Below are 18,599 nucleotides of genomic sequence, written 5' to 3' on the forward strand. Positions count from 1 at the left end.
ATCCAGTTCTGAGGGTGTGATCAACTTGAACTTTAACGGATGTGTTGGCTCCCCTCAGTGGCCACACGTTGTCATATACTTTAATTTCTCACTCTACTGAAGTTTGTATTGACCAAAATGTAAAAAGAAAAAAAAGTGCCTTATTGAAATTGAAAAAAACAAAAACAAATAACATTACACTTAATATCTCATTGGTTAACTTTAAAAAAATTGTTTAAATTTAAAACTTACACCTGATGGAATACAGAGAAATGTGTGGTGTTTAATTAGGGAAAAAAATGGACATAGGATTGTGATTATTAAAATATTTGCACAGGGTAAAAAAACAACAACCTTCAATTGCTTGTATTTATCTTAAATATAAGTGTACATTTAGATTATATTCAGTGCTAATATGTAAATTATAGTAATATTTCCAAGAACTGATTGTTTAATTATTTATTTTGTGTATTAGATTAAGAAATTTGATATGTGGTGGTGTATCAAGATGCTGTGGTGCTCTGTTAAATTGAACTGATCCGCGTGCCGTTCAAATATCATGGCCTTTGAGTTGGGTCATTGCAGCTATTAATGTCTTGGGCTCCAGAGAGTCATGCACACTATTCGTAAATATAAGCTATTATACGAAATGCTGTTCAACTCAAAAATACGGGTATTTATCAACAGGCTAATTTACACTTCTATTGTAAGCCACATAGTATTTAACAGCAGCGTAAAAAAGAAAACACCATATTCTCTTTAAAAATATTGAAAATGTAATTGGCAGAAGGCTACGCACTGACCCCGCCCTCTACTTAATATTCATGAGGGGACTTTAAAACAGAACCGTCGTCAATGCGGCATGGGTTCTTTTGCTTGCGGTCTGGCGTTATACACTCACTCGTATCTGATCCGAGACTGTTGTCACCATGTCCAAACCACTGTCAGACCACGACAGGAAAAAGCAGATTTCTGTGAGAGGGCTCGCCGGTGTAGAGAATGTGTCGGACTTAAAGAAAAACTTTAATCGTCATTTGCATTTCACGCTGGTAAAGGACAGGAACGTATCCACCAAACGGGATTATTACTTTGCGCTCGCGCACACAGTCAGAGATCACTTGGTAGGCAGATGGATCAGAACACAGCAGAGTTATTACGAGAAAGACCCCAAAGTAAGTTCATGCATGTCGAGATTGTACAAAAACAAAGGCAAGTCCATGCATGCACCAAAACCAAAGACAAGCAATTAATAACTGCAACCGCCAATGCAACTCTAATAATATGGCATTTGTGCATGGGCGCTTCTCTGCTTGACCACAGCATTGTTGACCTTTTCTGACCCTTCTTGAGAGCAATTCAGGGTCTGCAGCACCCTCTGCTAAATATAGGATCCATTTAAAGATTAAAAACAAAGTGCAAATGTAACACATTTTAGGTAGTCCAATGTAATTTCTGAAAGGACTTTGACTGGAATTAATATGGGAAACTGAATGAGGATTTTAGCATCAATCAATAGCATGATTTGTACATTACTAGCGCAAAAAAGGGCATCTCCAGATTAATGTGCATACAGATTTATATTAAACATCTATATTTATATCATATTTTATCTGATATATTATATTTCATTAAAAGGTTACTAGATGGACCTTTTAGATGGATTAAAAAGATCAAGCTGCAGTAAAAGTAAAAGAAGAATGTGTCAGTATAAGGCATCAAAAACCTGAGTCGGAGGACAGGAGATGAAACCACAGCTCAGAATCCCTGACCTTTTCCTCTCAGTCTAGCCTGGAATCCCTGGATGGAATTGGTGTCTAGGATGTAAAGGTCAAAAGTTGCTCCCTAAGAGAAAGGTCACTGTAGAAACTTATTTGGGAAAAGGTGTGCAATTCAGCCTCATAATAAAACAGAATTATAAAGCCAATACATTTTTTTTTCTTTCGGAAATATCATAAATAAAAATGACCTGGGCCCGTATTCATAAAGAATCTTAATGCAAAGAGTAGCTCCTAGTGACAAAATTCTAAGAAAATTCGTAGAAATGTGGGCGTTTACCCTTTTAAAAATAATTTAAAAAAAATCCTAGTAATTAAAAAAGTAATTCAGAAAGTATCTTAATCCTTAAAAAAGTTTTCAGGTCAACATTTTAGGAGTGCGGACGAGGACTTTTAAGAGGCTTAAGAGTTTATTTAGCTGAGGAGAAAATGGCAGAAAGACAAAGAAGAAATGTGTTGCAGACAATGCACTGCAAAAAATATTTTCATGGTTTGTAATCACAACATTTTTTTCTTGTGTCAAATCAACTTAAATAATTGATGTAGTTCATATAACATAATATTTTGAGTATCTGCTCCATTTTTCCATTTCAATTAACTTAAAATTTTAAGGCAACCAGGTTGCTTCATTTTTTAAGTTAAACCAACAATATTTTTTTTACAGTGTGGATGACAGTGAGTTAATAAGATGCTATAGATTGACACCTGGGCTGAATTTTCCTTTAAGGATGGCCTTGTGTTCATCCACATGCCAGCAATCAGTGTAATTGGAAAGAGTGGAACAATTTTTATCATTCTAAGCCAATCAAATATCTTATAGGAAATTAACAGCATCGTAAATAAATAAACAAATAATGTATATACGCATATATAAAGGCTTAGAATAGACCCTATAGTTAAAATCACTCTTTTTTTTTCCTTCTTGGACAACCAACCAATCACAGTCTTCAAAAGATTGTGTCATACATAGCAACGGTGTCAGCCCCGCCTCCTCACTAAGATGAAAGTTTTTTTTGTCTTTTCCCTACTCCTGAATCACTCTTAAGCTAAGACTCCTACGTAAAGGTTTTTAAGCTAAATTAAGAGTTTTATGAGACGATTTTTAGAATCTTGATAAATACGGGCCCTGGACTTCTTTGGAAAGTTCTATTTTGCTCCTGTTCTTTTTAGCAGTAAACCTTGACTAAAACATTGGAGCTCCAATGAGGCTCATGTCTGTTTCTGTGAAAATGGGATTGTGGAAGTGATGTGAGAAACCTTGTTTAAGAAACCAGTTTCATTAGTTCAAAGCTTTTGGATGCTAAGAAACTGTTGGTGTGGGCAGAAGTGTGTGGTTTACCTGGACGTAGCCATCTGTTTCATAGTTTTTATCATCATTAAACACTTGCACAACACATTGGTCTGCACTCAGAACTTCTTCATTAGCTGCTTTACAGAATAATATTACATACTCCGTAACCTTTTCTGCTGACCTCACTGCTGGTTATTTTTACTGGAGTCAAAATGCCACTGTTATACAACACCATTGACCTTCCCCAATCTCTAACTAGTCTGTTTCAGCCCGTCATGCCGTCACACACCCACTCTCACCTCCACTGTCTCTTTACACCAAAGGAAGGCCTAAAATGTCAAAGGCTACAACAGGGATGGTGTTGGATTGCCATGTGTTAAATTATCCCTCTGCCAGAAAGTATTCAAATAGTCCTTAATAAAGTCTAAAAATAGGATGGTCCGTGCAGAGCTTGACTTGGTAACCCCAAATCAATGTATCGAAAGTACATAACAATTACGTAAGCAATGTCATGTTACTTATATATATTTAACTTCTTTGATTTTAAAATCGTATTGCTTACTGTACTTATAAGGCCTTGCATGGACTGACACCTCATTATCTAACTGAACTTTTAACACCCTACACACCAGCATGTGATCTCCGTTCTTTAGAAGCCGGCCTTTTAATTGTTCCGGGTAGCCGACTAAAAAATTGCTCAAAGTTTATGTCAGAGTTGTAAAGAGTACATTTACATTTATTCATTTAGCTGATGCTTTTATCCAAAGCGACTTATAATTGGTATATATGTCAGAGGTCGAACGCCTCTGGAGCAACTAGGGGTTAAGTGTCTTGCTCAGGGACACATTGGTGTCTAACAGTGGATTGGAACCCAGGTCTCTCACACCAAAGGCATGTGTCTTATCCACTGCGCCATTACCACCCCATGAGTACCTGAAAACCATGGCTGATTAGCAGTACTGATACCTTGAAAAATGGCTTAAAGTCATACCACCGGATTCACAGACAAGACTTAACCCTAGTCCCAGACTAAAATGCATCTTTGAGCTGTTTCACCAGCTGCTTGTTGTATATGAAACACGATTCAGCAATTACCTGCCAATGCACTCGCATTCACGTAAAGTAGCCTTGTTGACAAGTTTGGGTGAGTAAGGGCAAAATGCACAAGAAATAGTACCTTCAATGCCCTTCAGATGGCGATATTACTTCTTAAGTATCAGAAATAAACGGCTGCAGAAAAAGTTCTCATCACAAATGTATTAGTATGCTGCTCAAAATTCATTGGCCGATGGTATCCATGTTTTTTGAGACAATCTGTGGCACCTTGGACAAAGATACAGCATCGGACTGACTGTGGCTGTAGATATAACCGTTTTCATGTTGTTGTTTTTTTTTTCATGCTACCACAGATTGAGCTGAATACAGAGGTGTACCAAGTTTGTTGAAATTATCTCATTCCATTCAAGAGGGATAGTCGTTTTTGTAAAAGTGGTCATGCCCACTTCGTACATTTTGGCGTCCCGTCACTGACGTGAAATGAGATTTTGACCTTTTTTCCCAATAATTATTGACAATCAGACTCCAGTAAATCATTCTGCACTGGTGTGATTCTGATTGGGCAAAAAGGACTAGTTAACAAAAAATATGTTTATCAAATATGCCTTGAGTCAAGGATTCCAATGATATAAGACTCTTGAGCCTGCGACAAACAGTTTAGGAGTCATGAGCTATTACATACTTTTGCTCGCCAATTGGGCGAGCCTTGATGATGTTGTAGATGGGTACTACCATTCCTCAAAGTTTCAAGTCTCTATAGGACTTGGGTTTGGTCTGCTCGATTACTTTTAGCTGATCCTTTGAAATTCTAACATTTACAATAGGGTTTAATTGCTACGTGCTTAAACCCAATAATAAACACAAACAACGAATGACTCCTGACTACTTGGGGACTACAGATGGAAACTATTTTAAGCTAAATCTGGTGCAAAGCATCTTTAATTAATGCTTTTTGCACATTGTCCTACTTGAAATATATAAATAAACAAACAAAACTAACTCTGTCTTATCATTCTTGTGTCTGTTAGCGTGTATATTACCTTTCCCTGGAGTTCTACATGGGCCGTACCTTGCAGAACACTATGGTGAACCTGGCCCTGGAGAATGCTTGTGATGAAGCCACCTATCAGGTAAGACAACACAAAAAATCCAGTGTACTGCTTTAGATTATTGTTTTGAAACCAATGAATGATTACACACCTTCTTCCACAGCTGGGTCTGGACATGGAAGAGCTGCAGGAGATGGAGGAAGATGCTGGACTGGGAAATGGAGGCCTTGGTCGTCTTGCTGGTGAGTAATCTGACCTTGGGTTTGAAAGAGGAACCATCATTCTCTGTATATATTATACTTTGCACAAGCCTGATTTTGAAACTTTCAAAGCTACAGAACCTTCCACAAGCATGATAAATCTTTTCTGAAAGGTCACCCTTTTCTCTCTCTCTTTCTTTCTTTGTCTGTTAGCTTGCTTTCTGGACTCTATGGCCTCTCTTGGGCTGGCTGCCTATGGTTACGGAATTCGCTATGAATTTGGTATCTTCAACCAGAAAATCTGCAATGGCTGGCAGGTGGGTTAAATGACCTTTAATAGTTTGACTTGATTTGAAAAACAAAAAGAAAAGATAAACAAACCTCAATGATTGCTATTACTAAACACCTGCCTAGCAACCACCTTTTCACATTAACATTTTTTTCCAGTTGTAAACATGCATAAATATTACTTATAGTTAAATATTTTTACTCTGCACATATCTTGAAATTCGTATAATATCGATGCTTGACAGGTTGAAGAGGCTGACGACTGGCTCCGCTACGGTAACCCATGGGAGAAAGCCCGTCCAGAATATACACGTCCTGTGCACTTTTATGGTAGGACGGAGCATCACCCAGATGGAGTGAAATGGGTTGATACTCAGGTATATCATCACCATTCATAAAGCTCTAGGCTTGTGTGTGTTAATACTACATTTATAAACCCCCTTTATATTGTTTACCCAGGTTGTCTTGGCTTTGCCCTACGACACCCCTGTACCCGGATACAGAAACAACATCGTAAACACCATGAGGCTGTGGTCTGCTAAAGCCCCATGCGATTTCAACCTGAAAGACTGTGAGTGCCAGTGACAGTTATCGTACATAAGCTAAGAACATAAAAGAACTTTGCCATGAGTAAACTAGGGCCTTAAACCAGGGGTGTCCAATTCTGCTCCTGGTGGGCCACTGTGCTGCAGAGTATAGCATCAGTCTCAATGCAGCCTGGTTCACGATTTTAGCCCAATTCGTTTAATGTAGGGTGTCGTGGGGATTCGTAAACGACAACGGGCGTCGGCATGTAAGATTCGTATCATCTCGTATAGTGTGTCATAGTGGTCGACAACCACGTCGCGTCTGCGATGCTTCACAACATCACGACAGAAAGACTAGCATGTTTAATTTTTTTAACGGTCGTCCATGACGGTTCAGTCACATGTATGAGGTTGACCAATAGGAGCACAGAACACAACTTTCCGTACACAACTTTTAATCTTGAAACGAAATAGAGACGATGGTGCTAATGTTAAGACTAAAAGAAAAAATAAATAAAACAATATTTTACCTCATGTTCTCTTTGGAGGATTGACAGCCCATACTGTCCTCTTCGAGCGATCCAGGAACGTGTCCATTGTCGTTTTTTTTTTTACTTTTTTCTGAACACAGGACAGCCAATACAACACTCACCGCTCCATCCATTGTTTGTTTACGTTCATTTCCGGAAGTCACTCGCTACTAGTTTCGCCTTCTCGATGCCATCGCGCGCGCCGTTAAAGATGGCATGCGATGACTGGTCAGGAAGCAACGTGTAGTCTGACGTGTCTTGTCCACGACACAACAACATTTTAGGAGTCAAAGTCGCGTAATCGTAACAGACAAAAAGAAAACTGAACCAGGCATTAGACACACCTGAACCATCAAATCTAGTTCTTACTAGGCATAATAGAAATTTCCAAACAGGTGTGTTGAGGCAAGTTGGAGCCAAACTCTGCAGGACAGTGGCGCTCCAAGAGCAGGATTGGACACCCCTGCCTTAAACCATCCAATCTTCACTCTGTCTCACATGTACTCCTTCCATCCTCAGTTAATGTTGGTGGCTACATTCAGGCCGTGCTGGACAGGAACCTGGCGGAGAACATCTCTCGTGTGCTCTACCCCAATGACAACGTCAGTAAACACACAATAGGTCCTCAATTTAAAGGAAAAGTTCACCCAGAAATTAACATTCAGTCAGTATTTAAATTTGAGGAAGATGCTGTTTGCTTTTACAATGTATGAAGACTGAGGCTTTCAATCTTTAAAAAGGGCCAAAAGCATCAATCTGGGTCAACTATTCTGTTAAGGACAATCCTAGTTTTGAAGACACAAGTGGTCTTGAAGCTTTCGGTCCCTGTCTTCTTGTAGTTTTTTGAGGGTAAGGAGCTCAGATTGAAGCAGGAGTACTTTGTAGTGGCTGCGACTCTCCAAGACATCATCCGCCGCTTCAAGGCTTCCAAGTTCGGCTCCAGGGATATTGTGCGCACGGATTTCGGCGCTCTGCCTGACAAGGTAAGCTCCGTTCACCTATCTTATACATATATCAAGATCTTCTGAAGTCTCATTGAAAGATGTGGGTGTCACAGCTCAGTCAGCTCTGCTTTTCTTGACCCTTCGTTTGTTTGATTGCTCTCAGGTGGCTATTCAGCTAAACGACACTCACCCTGCCTTAGCCATCCCTGAGCTGATGAGAGTGCTGGTTGATGAGGAAAAACTAACTTGGGAGAAGGTTTGAGATTTGTGAATGTGTTATTTTTAATTTATTTTTTTTTGTCATTCCTTCAAGTTTCATGCAACACTAAAAGGCCACAGACTCATAACTCTAGAGGGCGACAGAGTACAGACAAGCTCAGATCTCAAACATGATACTGAACAGTGAACAACACCAACATTGAATTCACTTGTTATGTTACTTGATTTTTTTTTGTTTTGTTCCTTATTTATGGTAAACATTACATAAAAGTGTTTTAAAATCCCAAGTTACTCTTGTTATAAATGAAGTCTACTGGATAAGTTGTAAGCCATACTGTGTAAACTCCCTCACTCTCTGCAGGCATGGGACATCTGCGTTAGGACCTGCGCCTACACCAACCACACTGTGCTGCCTGAGGCTCTGGAACGCTGGCCTATTGACCTCTTCCAGTCTCTGCTGCCCCGGCACCTCGAGATCATCTATGAAATCAACCGCCGCCACATGGAGGTTCAGCTTCAACACAACACAAAACTATAACACACTTTTACACTAAACCAGAGAGCCAAGATTTGGCCGTTCAAAGGTTTTGGGTCTGTAAGTTTTTTAAACAAATCTCTTAATGCTTTGATTTGTACTTGATCCAAAATACAGTTAAAACTATTATTATGAAATATTGTTACAATTTAAAATAATAATTTTCTATTTCAATATATTTTAAAATGTAATTTATTCCTGTGATGGCAAAGCTGCATTTTCAGCATCATTGCTCCAGTCTTCAGTGTCACATGACCCTTCAGAAATCATATTAATATGCTGATTTTCTGCTCAAGAAAAACTAGTGGTGCCAAATCGATTAATCGTGATTAATCGCATCTAACATAAACGTTTGTATTAATATATGTGTATATATATATATATAAATATATATATATATATATATGAAGAGTTCAGATGCAAAAGCCTCTAAATGCCATTTGAAATTTTCTTCTTGAATGATCATTTTTATCAAGCTTGTATATTTAAGTTCAGTGATTTCACTTAAATGGCAATGAAGATTACCTATTAATTGTCATTTAAGTGAAATTACTGAACTTAAATATATATATATATATATATATATATATATATATGTGTGTGTTTGTGTGTACATATATACAAAAAAAATTCTCACACATATATGATATAAACACAAACCTTTATGTTAGATGTGAATAATCACGATTAATCGATTTGACACCACTAGTTTTCAACAATTATTTGATGAATAGAAAGTAATTAAAAAAAGCATTTTTGACAATATTTTGTAACATGATAGAAGTCTTTACTGCCACTTCTGTTTCATTTTAATGCATCCTTTGTTAATAAAAGTATTTATATCCTGCTGATAGATGCTATAACATCAAAAAGCGTGTTTTGTGAGCGTGCTGTAAACAGAACCGTCTGTTTGTTGTTATAGCGTGTGTCCTCTATGTTTCCCGGTGATGTGGACCGCATGCGCCGCATGTCTCTCATTGAGGAGGGTGGACAGAAGAAAGTCAACATGGCTCATATGTGCATTGTTGGCTCTCATGCAGTCAACGGTGTGGCACGTATCCACTCCGACATCCTCAAAGCTACCATGTATGTATTCAAACACACATACAGACAAACCATGTTAATCATCGATCTTTACTTACAATCTTAACTAACTTGTAAAGAAATAGTGACAAGTCACACGATATGTGTCATATGACAGCTTTCTGTCTCGATAGACTGACATTTAAGTGATTGGATCATTAAGTCAGTGAACGGAAGTTGCGAATTAAATCAGTGAACAAATAGTTGTTTTTGAGATTATGCAGTTTATACTATTCAGTAAACTATTTGTTACTGAAATGGTCTTACAAATCACCCTGTCACAGTTGTTCTCAGTGAATAATTTACTTTTTTACTAGTTTATAATGACATGAGGCAGACCTGCCAACTTTCACACATTGGCCATGAGACACGCATTTGATTGGTTTCACACGCTCACAATCCACACCCCTGATTTCTCAAGCTGAAGTGTCAACCTGGTCTGTTAAATGCCTGGAAGATGAGTTTATCTACACTCATCTAAAGGATTATTAGGAACAGCATTTTCAATTTCTACCAATCATATGGCAGTTGCTTCAATGCATTTAGGGGTGTGGTCCTGGTCAAGACAATCTCCTGAACTCCAAACTGAATGTCAGAATGGGAAAAAAATGTGATTTAAGCAATTTTGAGCGTGGCATGGTTGTTGGTGCCAGACGGGTCGGTCTGAGAATTTCACAATCTGCTCAGTTACTGGGATTTTCACACACAACCATTTCTAGGGTTTACAAAGAATGGTGTGTAAAGGGAAAACATCCAGTATGCGGCAGTCCTGTGGGCGAAAATGCCTTGTTGATGCTAGAGGAGAATGGGCCGACTGATTCAAGCTGATAGAAGAGCAACTTTGACTGAATTAACCACTTGTTACAACCGAGGTATGCAAAGCATTTGTGAAGCCAAAACACACACAACCTTGAGGCGGATGGGCTACAACAACAGAAGACCCCACCGGGTACCACTCATCTCCACTACAAAAAGGAAAAAGAGGCTACAATTTGCAAGAGCTCACCAAAACTGGACAGTTGAAGACTGGAAAAATGTTGCCTGGTCTGATGAGTCTCGATTTCTGTTAAAACAGAGTCAGAATTTGGCGTAAACAGAATGAGAACATGGATCCATCATGCCTTGTTACTACTGAGCAGGCTGGTGGTGGTGGTGTAATGGTGTGGGGGATGTTTTCTTGGCACACTTTAGGCCCCTTAGTTCCAATTGGGCATCGTGTAAATGCCACAGCCTACCTGAGCATTGCTCGAATCATTTCAAAATGGTTTCTTGAACATGACAATGAGTTCACTGTACTAAAATTGCCCCCACAGTCAGCAGATCTCAACCCAATAGAGCATCTTTGGGATGTGGTGGAACGGGAGCTTCGTGCCCTGGATGTGCATCCCACAAATCACCATCATCTGCAAGATGCTATCCTATCAATATGGCCCAACATTTCTAAACAATGCTTTTTAGCAGCTTGTTGAATCAATGCCACGTAGAATTAAGGCAGTTCTGACGGCGGAAGGGGGTCAAACACAGTATTAGTATATATGATGTTCCTAATAATCCTTTAGGTGAGTGTATATATCTACCTGTTGAGCCACGCGTCGCGCACGCGAGACAGAGATTGTGCTCCAACCAGATTGTGCTCCATGTCGGAAAAGTCTCACTCCAAGCTAAACACAAAAGTTGTCAGCTATGCATGAGGTTGAGTAAATAATGACCCCATTCCTTTCCTAAATAGATTTAAAGACTTCTTTGAGATGGATCCACACAAGTTCCAGAACAAAACTAATGGTATCACCCCTCGCCGTTGGTTGGTGATGTGCAACCCTGGTCTGGCGGAGGTCATTGCAGAGGTTGGTGAGCTTCATAACTGCGTTTGTTGTTTATTAACATAACTGACTGCGACTTTGACAGCAGCTGTGTCTGCACTAATTGCACTTTTATATAATGGATAATGTGATGGTTTGATAGTCATATTCCTGCTCTGACTTTCTATGGCCTGCTCAAATGTTAGAAAATCGGAGAGGACTTCATTCGTGATCTGGATCAGCTGCAAAATCTTAAGAATTTTGTCAATGATGAGGCTTTCATTCGAGATATCGCCAAAGTTAAACAGGTTAGAAATTATGAAAAAATGGCCCATATCAACTACCCATTTGGGTTTTGGAATTAAAAATGGATTTTTTCCTTGTTGTTCACACCTCTTCCAGGAGAACAAGCTGAAGTTTGCAGTGCACCTGGAAGAGCACTACAAAGTAAAGATCAACCCCAACTCAATGTTTGACCTTCAGGTGAAGAGAATCCATGAGTATAAGAGGCAGCTGCTCAACTGTCTACATATTATCACTTTCTACAACCGTGAGTGGCTTCTGCACTTTTAAGGAATAGTTCACCCAAAAATTTAAAAAAAAACATCCCGTCATCATTTACTCCCAAATTGTTCCAAACCTGTATACATTTCTTTGTTCTGTAAAGAAAGAGATTTGGGAGAATGTTTGTAACCAAACAGATCTCTGGCCTAATAGACCTTATTCAGAGCAGCGCCATGACAGGTATGAAAGTGAGGCTGTGAGGGATAGACTTACCGTGTTTCCAATGGCATCCGCTGTAAAAAGCTGAATAAAGCGGCTAGATTACTTAAAATTTTCCACAGCTTACATTGTCAGGAGTTTTTTGTCAACTGACATTTCTTGGAAAGATATTTTTCCAGTGTTTCATGAGCAGAACAATCCGAAAACACATTAAATAACAGTACAGCCCAATGAAGAGATGCAAGTCTATCCCTCACAGCCTCGCTTTCATTCTCATTAAAAATCAAAGATGGCGCTGCCGTGAATAAGGCATATAGTAGTCAATGGGGTCCAAAGTCTGCTTGGTTACAAGTCTAGATTCTCTCTGGTCAGTTTGGGGAATATGTATATGTAAAATGCACGCACTTTCAAAGAAGGCTTAAAGGTCTTTGACGTAAATTACCAAAGAAACAATTCAGGCTAAGTTCATTTCCTCGTCTGTGGAAATGAACAAAGTAGAATTCGAAATGGAAAAACAAAACTTAAACAAACAAAGAAAAGATCCCCGGAGAGGAGATCACGAAAGAGTTACATGATGATGCGAGGAAGAAGAGAGTTTGAGCTGGTGTGGATGCCGATGAAGAAACTATGAAAGATTCTTTTACTAATATGTGGTTATCAGCATCATGCATATAGTCATTTCGATCTTCACAGTACCAGGTTATAGAGACCAAATATGCCACACATGCGAATTTGGTTAACCATATGCAAAGTCTGGAACATTAACTCATTAGAGTTTGCAAGAAAACATAGACCAAACAACATATAGGAAAATCATGAGATGGAACTAGAGCCCGACCGATAAAGGATTTTGAGGCCGATACCGATACAAATATTTGGTGGTTTTAAAATCCGATATTCCGGACGATATTTTTTTTTCCACAGAAACGTGCAACAAAACATTAACAGATTTCCCTAACATTATTTATTTGTAGTTATTTATGAGTTTTAACTAAAATAATATGATGATGTATTTTAAAAAGAAACTTGTTTATTTTATTGTCACAACAGAGAACAGAGGAACATTAAATATATTAAAGTTCTGATAAAATAATAATTAGTCCCTACATTGCTTTATAAGCTACCTGCAAACTGGATCAGCAGGTTGCAGGATGTGTGGCGCGTTATACACGAGTGTTGCCAACAGGGACTGTGTAGAGTGCCCTCTGGGGGACAAACTATATAACACCAACACTCAAATTCATGGTTGAAGCGTGTTTCGTCCGTTTTTATTTTATTTTTGAAATATTCATTTATTGGCCATTATAACTGCCGATACCGATAGTTTGGAAAATGCCTAATATCGGCCGATAATATCGGCCTGCCGATAAATCTGGCTCTAGATGGAACATTAGGTACATGTTAATATAGAGAAATCACACTTTTTATTAAGAAGTCTTGTAAAAGAACACCGAGTTCTGCCAGTGTTGACTTCATTTTTGGGGGACGTTTCATAGAGAGTCTGTGTATGTGTGTTTTTTTTCAGTCAGGTGTATTTTTTTGGAACAGAAAGTAAACATACATAAAAATTATATTTGATATTATAAAATAAATTAAACATTTCCCCCATTTTTACTATTGCTTTTAGTCAAGGTTGCCAAGGTTTTGACATTTTTTATAAGAGAAAATAAGCATAAAAGGATAATTAATGAAAAAATATTTGTCCCTTTACCACTATCACTATCAGTCAAGGGTGTTGTCTTTGAGGAGATATAAAATATACAATTTATGAGATATAAAATATAAGAGTAGTTATTTCTATTTTGCAGGTATCAGGAAAGAGCCTAACAAGCAGTGGACCCCAAGAACAATTATGATTGGAGGAAAGGTAATCTCGCCACGTCTCGCCAAGTAACTCCAATTCAGTCAGATTAGCACGACGATGTTTTTTTTTTAATTATTTTGAAATATCTGAATTGTTATGTATTATGTTATGTCTGAATGTTTTATAATGTTCTGCTCAATCTTTCCCAGGCTGCTCCAGGCTACCACACAGCTAAAATGATTATTCGTCTTATCACAGCTATTGGTGAGGTGGTAAATAATGACCCGGTGGTGGGCGACCGCCTCAAAGTCATTTTCCTGGAGAACTACAGAGTTACCCTTGCAGAGAAAGGTGCCAAATTACAACATTTGAAGTGTCTTAATATTATCCAGGGCCGCCGACGGGTGTAAAGTAATCATATAAATGAAATGTGCAATTGTCCACTGGCAAAAAAACACAAACAAAAACCTCACAAATAACATTTCATGACACACTTTTACATTTATAAAATACACATACAAAATTATGTAATAGAGAATTTCAAATGTTTAAGTAATTTTTTTTTAATAATACCTTGATATTTTAATAATATAACTTATGTTTTGATAATTGGAGATGAGCTTTACTATAGACACAATATTCAAATGAATACTAAATGTAATTAATAAACAAATGAAAATGCAGCATTGTAACTCTACCTGCCCATCTTCGGTTCCTCATTTTACAATTCATTCCAGCGCAACTTATACTGCCTTATATTTACCTGAAAGTGTGAGTCATGTGTTCATCAAGAATATCCTTGTTTTTGTCAGTGATCCCAGCATCTGACCTGTCCGAGCAGATCTCCACAGCCGGCACCGAAGCTTCTGGAACAGGCAACATGAAGTTCATGCTGAATGGAGCTCTGACCATCGGCACCATGGATGGAGCCAATGTGGAGATGGCAGAGGAAGCAGGACATGACAACATCTTCATTTTCGGCATGAGAGTGGAGGATGTCGAAGCCATGGATGCTAGAGGGTTGGGGAAAAAATACAATTTTAATACTAAATAAAATATATATATATATTTTTTAGAATTTTGTGATATAATAATAAGCACTCACACAGTGTATATACAGTATGTAGTGTATGTGACATGACCTCCTTCCATCTGGCAGATACAACGCATCCGAGTTCTACAATCGTATTCCAGAGCTGAAGCAAGCCATAGACCAGATCGCTGGAGGATTCTTCAGCCCAAAACAGCCAGACCTTTTCAAGGATATTGTCAACATGCTGATGCACCATGATAGGTAGACGTATAGGAACAAGAAACATGCATGTACACATTACCACAAACATAGATAGTCAGTAATAAACACCAATGTTTCTGTTGGACAAGGAAAACACATGCAACGACTAATGGGGAGATAATTAGAACTTACAATTTTTGAAGGAACTACTTTGCCTTAAACATAATTTTCTGTTAAAGTCTATACAAATCATTCAAAAAAATCTTCTATTTAGGTCTTTAAAGAAATAGACATGTTTTAATGTAAATAATATGCTACTGTAGATAGAACATATTTTAACTACATTTATATATGAACCATGTTTTTTTGCCGCACAGGTTCAAGGTGTTTGCTGACTATGAAGACTACATTAAATGCCAAGATAAAGTCAGTGCTTTGTATAAGGTGAGTATGTAAACTGCTTTTGTTGTTACGTTGCCAAACAAATTGAGAAATTATGAACCTTGATGATTTATAAATATCCTCCTGTTGACAGAAACCTAAAGAATGGACTAAGAAAGTCATCCTCAACATTGCCGGTTCAGGCAAGTTCTCCAGCGACCGCACCATCTCCCAGTACGCCCGTGAGATCTGGGGTGTAGAGCCCACTCTGGAGAAGCTTGCTGCACCTGATGACCCAAATTAAACCTCCACATGCCCTTCTCGAACCAAGAACAACCATTATGATCCAGCAATGCTATATACTCCCTCTTCATTAATCTTTCTCTTTCTTCCTATGGCAACCTGAACGCAATCTGTCAATCTTCAATCTTAAATGTTCTGCCTCATTCAGTTCACAAACAATCAATAACTTCAACAAACTCAATGTTCAACAGGTAACATCTATCTCAGCATTATTCAGCAAAAACCAGGGCTGTATTTCACAAAAGCATCGTAGATTGTAGAAACTATTGGCACAAATGGTCTATATGGCCCTGTTTACACGTGGTATTAAGATGTGTTTTGTTTGATCGGATCACAAGTAGATGAGGCAAACACATTCCTGTTTATACCTGGTGTTTTAATCTCGTCTGTTTTGTCCACTTTTGAGCACTTCTGTCCTGATTTTTCAATCTAATGAACAAAATAACCTCGTGAAATTTAGCTATGAACATCCCTGTAGACGACAGAAAACATACAAAGTACAGCAACTGTCATTTCTGCTTTGACTGCCGTGAGACCACGGCGTGTTAGAAATGCTTAGTACATTTTTCGTCTTCAAACTAAACTTGGGTCTTTCGCCAACAAAGTTGATATCCTGTCTGGCTAGTGCGCTTCCCATAATGTTTATGCTTTAGGTCAGTAGGCAGTCTTTGCTACTGTTTGAACACATTCGACCATATGAGCGTTTACACTACATAAGCAATCCAGTCGAATGCGTTTTTGACTCTGGAAGTGGTCCAACGTGGACAAGCTCAAAAACATTTAAGACCCCTTTTACACCTGTATTTAGCGTTGACCACTTATGATCCGATCGACCAAGCATAATACCAGGTGTAAACAGAGTCTATGATCTACATAGGCTCAGTGTGGGGGTAAGTTACTTTTAAAAGTAATGAATTCAGTATTGTGTTACTCCCTAAAAGTAACTAATTGTGTTAGTTACTTTTTTTGGAAAGTAATGCTTTACATTACTTTTGTTTTACTTTTTCTCATTTGGGCTGTTTCTTTTTTTTTTTTTGTAACAATAAAAAAGGTTATTTTGTTGGAAAATGTAAAGGCCCTTTTACATCAAAAGTGAAATGAAGGAAATGCAAATTCAAGAAGGTTCTTGATGTTAAATTTGAGTTTTGAAATTCAATAGATGCCCCCCCTCCCCATCTAAACTGTTCAAACACTGCATACTTGAAAGAAAAAAAAATCCAATTAAATCCAATCTCAAACACTGTTGCATTTGGCTGTTAGTTCTTAAAGGATTAGGAGCATGCTTAAAATGACAAGATTGTCTGTAATGTGTGTAAAATGGCTGGTGTAGGGGGTCACGGTTGCTTTTAAAGTGAGGCAGTAAGCATTGCTCATATGTATGTGTGAATCTGTGGTTGCTGTTTGCAATTTTAATACTTTTTGGACTGTGTAATGTGTGAAAGTCACAAAAATCATGGACTTAAAAGTCTCTCTCATCAGCTCTAATTAATAATCATAACCAGCTATCCCAAATACAACGCCTTTTTTCAATTCTTTTTGTTGAAGAACAACAAAACTGTAATAAATTACAAATAAACTGTTTGGTTCTGTTATTTATCCCACCGGTTTGCTAAGAATGAGAATAAGTGTTATGTAAACACACACTCGTTGACCCATTCATGCTGTACACGTCAGTATTTACCCACGTGTGAGCAATCTCTCACACACTCTTGCTTGCATACAATCAGTTTTTGAAATCAGGGGTCAGTTATGGTATGCTCTGCCAGTGAACAATCTTTATGACGTACAGTACTGTAATGGGTAACCAGCAATGTCTAGAGCTTGTTCACATCACCACAATTGCGTGAGAAATGCTAAATCCTCCCCATTGCACCTTCAACCTTGAGGTCATCTCACAAACTGGCAGGGGAATGCAAGAAAGGGTTCACTCGTATTGAGTCGCTAGACGTCTGTTGCTTCACTTTACAATATTCTGTGCAAAAAATGTTTGTGGCTAAAATGAATGTGTGATGTCAGTTCTCCTTAAATGAATGCAGATGGAGTTCATCACATTAACATTTACATTTATTCATTTTAGCTGACGCTTTTATCCAAAGAGACTTACAATTGCTATATATGTGAGAGGTCACACGCCTCTGGAGCAACTAGGGGTTAGGTGTCTTGCTCAGGGACACATTGGTGTCTCACAGTGGATTCAAACACGGGTCTTTCACACCAAAGGCATGTGACTTATCCACTGCGCCATCACCACCCCTAACTGTGAATAACTTCAATTTACATCTATGTCAGCCTTATTCAACAAAAACTGATGATTCGGGATTCTGGTCATTCTAAAACTGCATCCGTAAAACTTATCGCCAGCTGACTTGTTGCCTCGATAATTTTTTTGGTGGCGTTTGCGTAAAAAGGTACCTCGAAACTGATTTCGGACAGACTTCTGAGGCAGGGTAATGGTTTAATGATCTACAGCAAAATAGAGCTGACCATTTCTCTGAAAATTGCTGAATATTTAATTTCTACAATAGTAATTTCTCGCTTGAAATGACAGTGAATCATCAGAAACTCCATTTCAGACACCATCTTTATTTTTTTAGCTTAACGGTCACAGGGTCAATCCATCTTTTGAAATATTAGTATGTTGCAAAACAAATCATCAACCCACATAAACAACAGTCACTTAAAAAAACAAAACAAAAAACAAACAAAAGTAACGAGTTTATTCGACTATTTCTTTTCTTCCTTGTAGGCCAGAACGAGAATTCCTTAGATTTCCACGACGCATGCGCGAGATTTGCGATCTGCTTACACCGCTTACACTACTTCAGATCGCAATTCTCGCGCATGCGTCGTGGAAATCTATAAGGAAGTCTCGTTCTGGC

The 18,599-nt window shown here is 38.3% G+C and overlaps 1 protein-coding gene across 1 annotated transcript; it reads left to right on the forward strand.

Annotated features, from left to right (window-relative positions):
* Positions 1-633: 633 nt before the first annotated feature.
* On the forward strand, positions 634-17,294 carry pygma (phosphorylase, glycogen, muscle A). Its single transcript, XM_039693831.2, has 20 exons — positions 634-1,151; positions 5,130-5,231; positions 5,314-5,392; positions 5,564-5,667; positions 5,884-6,015; positions 6,098-6,209; positions 7,215-7,297; positions 7,535-7,678; positions 7,803-7,895; positions 8,220-8,366; positions 9,316-9,479; positions 11,206-11,320; positions 11,482-11,583; positions 11,678-11,825; positions 13,807-13,865; positions 14,012-14,153; positions 14,615-14,822; positions 14,962-15,096; positions 15,414-15,480; positions 15,572-17,294. Exons 1-20 carry the CDS (start codon positions 909-911, stop codon positions 15,719-15,721), a joined length of 2,529 nt encoding a protein of 842 aa, XP_039549765.2. The 5' UTR covers positions 634-908; the 3' UTR covers positions 15,722-17,294.
* The last annotated feature ends 1,305 nt before the right edge of the window (positions 17,295-18,599 follow it).

The sequence above is a fragment of the Pimephales promelas genome, chromosome 19 (assembly GCF_988280905.1).
Source record: "Pimephales promelas chromosome 19, fPimPro1.hap1.1, whole genome shotgun sequence".
In the NCBI taxonomy this organism is placed as follows: Eukaryota; Metazoa; Chordata; class Actinopteri; order Cypriniformes; family Leuciscidae; genus Pimephales; species Pimephales promelas.